At 38.9% G+C, this 4911-nt stretch overlaps 1 protein-coding gene across 1 annotated transcript; it reads left to right on the forward strand.

Annotated features, from left to right (window-relative positions):
* Window positions 1-628: 628 nt before the first annotated feature.
* Window positions 629-3082, forward strand: LOC130723656 (probable polyamine oxidase 5). Its single transcript, XM_057574767.1, has one exon. It carries the CDS (start codon window positions 811-813, stop codon window positions 2506-2508), a length of 1698 nt encoding a protein of 565 aa, XP_057430750.1. The 5' UTR covers window positions 629-810; the 3' UTR covers window positions 2509-3082.
* The last annotated feature ends 1829 nt before the right edge of the window (window positions 3083-4911 follow it).

The following is a 4911-nucleotide window of genomic DNA, read 5'->3' on the forward strand; positions in this document are numbered from 1 at the left end:
AGACAAAAGCAGTTATGAAAGTAGAATTTTTCTTGAAATCACATTTCCCAACATGTAGGTACTCAATTTCCATGTAGAATAAGCACCAGTTTTTTTGCCACTATGTGTTTGAGTTTATGCCCAAAAGCATATTCACTATTGCAATAAAAAAATCCAATTCGTGATTGCACGCTCCTATAGTGCAAATGTGAAAGAAACTCTAAGCTTCTGTTACCATTACGTTAAACCAACGCAAATGCAGTCATTATCTTTTGGAGAGTGATAAAGGAAAATTAGAGTGTGTTGATTAGAAATTAACTAACTACACCAATGTGGAAAAGTACTCACTAGTCAATAGTAAAAGGCCAAGTCTCTGAATTAAGTGGTCATGTTATTGAAGTTGCAGGTTTTCACTATATTAGAGACTGAATTCTTTGAAGTGAGTAAACTGATTAGTTAGACTTACTGTTTTTATGTATGTGACTTTGAAATGTTTCTATTTTAAGCAATATTTAATATAATTGTCATAACTATGATTATTTACATTAAAAAGAGTAAGTTGGGATACCAAAAAAGTAATAATAATAATATTATGTAAGAAAAGGTCATTGAGTCATGAAGCAGAGGCCAGTTATAAATTCATTGTCAGTAACTCAAATATCACCTTCACTCTTCACACTCACACTTCACACCCCTTGTGTTGTTTTGTACCACTCTGTGTGTGTGTTTTTCTCTCACAGTGTGATTGTTTTGTGGTTCTCCTTTTTCCTATTGTGATAGAGTGAGTGACAAGCAGAGCTAAGCTAAGCTAAGCTAACCAGTCTAGCAACAATGGTGGTGAAGAAACCACGGATTGTGATAATTGGAGCAGGAATGGCAGGCCTAACCGCTGCAAACAAGCTCTACACCGCCACAGGTTCCAAAGACTTGTTTGAGCTCTGTGTGGTGGAAGGTGGAACCAGACTTGGTGGCAGAATCAACACCTCAGAGTTTGGTGGTGACAAGATTGAGATGGGAGCTACCTGGATCCATGGAATTGGTGGCAGCCCAATTCACAAAATAGCTCAAGAAACCAACTCACTCCACTCTGAACAACCTTGGGAGTGCATGGATGGGAACACCAACACTGATGACCCCATCACCATTGCTGAAGGTGGCTTACTCCTTCAACCCTCCATTGTGGATCCTGTCACAAAGCTTTTCAATACCCTCATGGAGTACTCTCAGGGGAAGCAGAAGCTCACTGCAAAAAGTGAGTTTGACAGGTACTATAGCCTTGCTGCTAAAGCTTCCAACATGTCAAAAGGTGCCTCTGGGAACCCCAGTATTGGTTCTTTTCTCAGAAAAGGCCTTGAAGTTTACTGGGATAATGCCTCAGTGAAAGAGATAGAGGATATTCAGCTCAATGGGTTTGGAAACTGGAGCAGGAAGTCACTTGAGCAAGCAGTCTTTGAAATGCATGAGAACAATCAGAGGACTTACACATCAGCTGGTGATTTGAAGAGTCTGGATTATGAGGCAGAAAGTGAGTACATAATGTTTCCAGGTGAAGAAATCACAATTGCTAAAGGCTACTTGAGAGTGATTGAATCCATAGCTTCTGTGCTACCACCTGGCTTGGTTCAGCTAGGTAGAAAAGTCACAAGAATTGAATGGCAGCCCCAGAGTGATGATGATGGTGATGAAAGGAAGAAGAGCATGGAAAATGGGAGCTTTTCTAGGCCTGTGAAGCTGCATTTTTGTGATGGTTCTGTTATGACTGCTGATCATGTCATTGTCACTGTTTCTCTGGGAGTGTTAAAAGCTGCTATTGGTGATGATTCAGGTATGTTTTGCCCTCCTCTTCCGCCTTCCAAGACTGAGGCAATTTCAAGGCTTGGTTTTGGTGTTGTTAACAAGTTGTTTATGCAATTAAGTCCAACACATGGAGGAAAACATGGATTCCCATTCCTGCAAATGGTTTTTCATTCACCTCAATCTGAAATGTGGCATAAGAAAATACCATGGTGGATGAGGAGAACAGCTACCCTTTTCCCCATCTACAACAATTCTAGTGTCCTCTTATCTTGGTTTGCTGGGGATGAAGCACTAGCACTTGAGTCACTCAAAGATGAAGAGATTATCAATGGGGTTACATCCACAGTTTCAAGCTTTCTGTCACATTCTAAGTGGCAACAGGATTCCAGTACTGCAGATAATTTGTGCAATGGGAATGGGAATGGGAATCATGAGGAGAAATCTCATGAAAATGAAGTGAAAGTCAGTAAAGTCTTGAAGACCAAATGGGGAACTGATCCATTGTTTTTAGGTTCATACAGTTATGTTGCAGTAGGATCAAGTGGTGATGATTTAGATACAATGGCAGAGCCATTGCCATCTAAAGATAGCACTTTCCAGCATCCACTTCAAATTTTGTTTGCAGGGGAAGCAACTCACAGAACTCATTATTCTACAACTCATGGAGCTTACTTCAGTGGACTTAGGGAAGCCAATAGGCTTCTTCAACATTACCATTGTGTTGGGATTTAAAATTAGTAATTTTGTTTTTTTTTTTATCTTTTATATTTTCATTTTTTTTTGAATAGTAATCTCTATGATATTACTCTCATTTTCATCTTAAAATGTCTTCGTTTCTCTTTAAGGAAAGTAGTGATTGATTGGGAAAAAATCAATATTAGAAGGGGCAAGGTGAATAGGGAGATGGGGACATTTAGATGTACTACTTGAAGTAAATTTTCCCCAAGATTTCTTTCTCTTCATTTATGAGTGTAGTAGTTTCTTTTCATTTAATCTCTTTGTTAAGTCTTCATGGAAACTAGTTCAGATTTTCAGTGACATTGATGCTTAATCTGAATTAAAACTAAAGAAAGCTTCAGATGCCACTTCCATGTGTGTTCTGAAGCTTCTCTTTCAAAAGACAGGATCCGCCAAACTCGGCTCTTTCTACTTTGGAATCTTTCTTCTATGAAATGAAATATGGCTTGTCAACACCTCAGGCTTACGTGTTATTCTTGTCACCTATGAACCCTACGCAAAACTTTGATGCTAAGTTGCTAACTGTATGAGAATTGGTCTTTGATATGATAGAGTTTGTTTATTTAAATGATAGGGAGTAGTGGAGTACATCCTTGTTAGTCAGATTCTACATAATATACTTTCAGCATAAGGCAAAATGGACTTTTACCCATGTGTTTGAATTCAGTTGAACTCAATGCTACAAAGTCTTGCTTCTTAAATTTATGCGTTAAGAGATGTAAAATCACATTTGCACCAACATAATGGGAGCAACAACACACTCAATTGTTAATGCTTTTAACCTATAAAACCAGGTAATTTCACCCTAAGAATGATTCTATTTTTACCCTAGAATAGATTTTGACCTCATAATCAATTCCCATAAAGGATTTCGAAACATGTACTTTGAAGTTATCCTCAAAGCTTTTTGATGCCTAGACTAGAGATGTACATTCATAATCAATTCTAACACTAGAAGCTGCTCGTAAAAGTTTATGTTGGTAATTGATTTTTGCTTTAGAATCAATTACAGAATCATTTGAAAACATGTTTTAAAACCATGGAAAAACCAATGCTGGCTGATACTTCTTTGATTCCAAACAAAGCCCTTAACTTAACTCCCTTTAAAGGAAACTCCAGAGCATTCCTTGGTATGAGTCATATTATACCTCTGAGAAGTTGAGAAAACAAATGAGCTGGCTAAAACTGTATATGACTCACATGAAAATGGGTAGAAACACCAATACTGGGGTCCCATTATGGCCCCCATGACCAGTTGCATTCAATCAGACCAATAGCCAAAATGTCCTTTAACAAAGAGACAGAATTGTAGATGCTTATAGCCATCTGATTGCAGTGATTTTTTGTGCAGAAGCTCGCTTGGCCAGGATTCATGAAAACGACTGGTCCCATTCCCTGTCTACTAGTGGTACACTAGTACATATACAGGAGAGATAGGACAGACATACACACATACATGATACATGTAGACCAGTTTGCTCCGAGTGGCAAAATGGCCTACCTACCATTTGTTATTGCTGTATCATTACACTTGTATTAGTCTCTGGATGTTCACACCGACTTCAGAATCGTCCCTGGATGAATTTTATTAGGCTCGCGGTCTCCAGATGTGGCAAAAAATAGTCATATTAGTCCCTAATGTTAAAATCCCCTAACGTCCGTTAACCCAATTAATAAAAGTCAACATTATCTTTCTAATTTTCTTTCACTTTGGTCCCTTTCTTCTTTCTTCCACCCTCTTCACCCCCTCCTTCCATCATTTTCACCATCTTTGCTACTTTCATGGCGGTTTCAAAGCTTTTCTTCTTCTTCTTCTTCTTCTTTTTCATTTACTTCTGCAAAGCTAGTAGTACCACCGCTAGTAGTACCACCTCCACAAAAGCCGTGTTGTCTTCTTCCTCTGATGTTGGTCTTCTCTTGAGTAAAATCAGAGCTTCACTGCAAGGCAACGCAGAAAACCTGGTTTTGTCTTCATGGAACTCCTCTATTCCACTTTGCCAGTGGAGAGGGCTCAAGTGGGTTTTCTCCAATGGCTCTCCTCTCTCATGCAGTGACTTGTCCTCACCACAATGGACGAATCTTTCACTTCACAAGAACCCTTCTTTGCACTTGCTCTCTAGGGACCAATGTGACCCTTTTCAAAACAAATCCACCTTACTTGATACTCCCTGCGCACTTTCATTGATTTTGCCTGCTTTCACAGATGAAAAGACTGTCCACAAGCAGCATCAAGTAGAAGCACATGTTACTAAGATACTTGAGTTGTGTCATAATGTATCAATTACATGTTTTAGGGCCCGTTTGGTGGTCAGGATAGGATATGATTGGATATAAAATGTGAACAGGATATCAACAGGATAGGATAAGAGCAGGATAGACTCTTATCATATCCTGTGT

Source organism: Lotus japonicus, chromosome 6 (assembly GCF_012489685.1).
Source record: "Lotus japonicus ecotype B-129 chromosome 6, LjGifu_v1.2".
Taxonomy (NCBI): Eukaryota; Viridiplantae; Streptophyta; class Magnoliopsida; order Fabales; family Fabaceae; genus Lotus; species Lotus japonicus.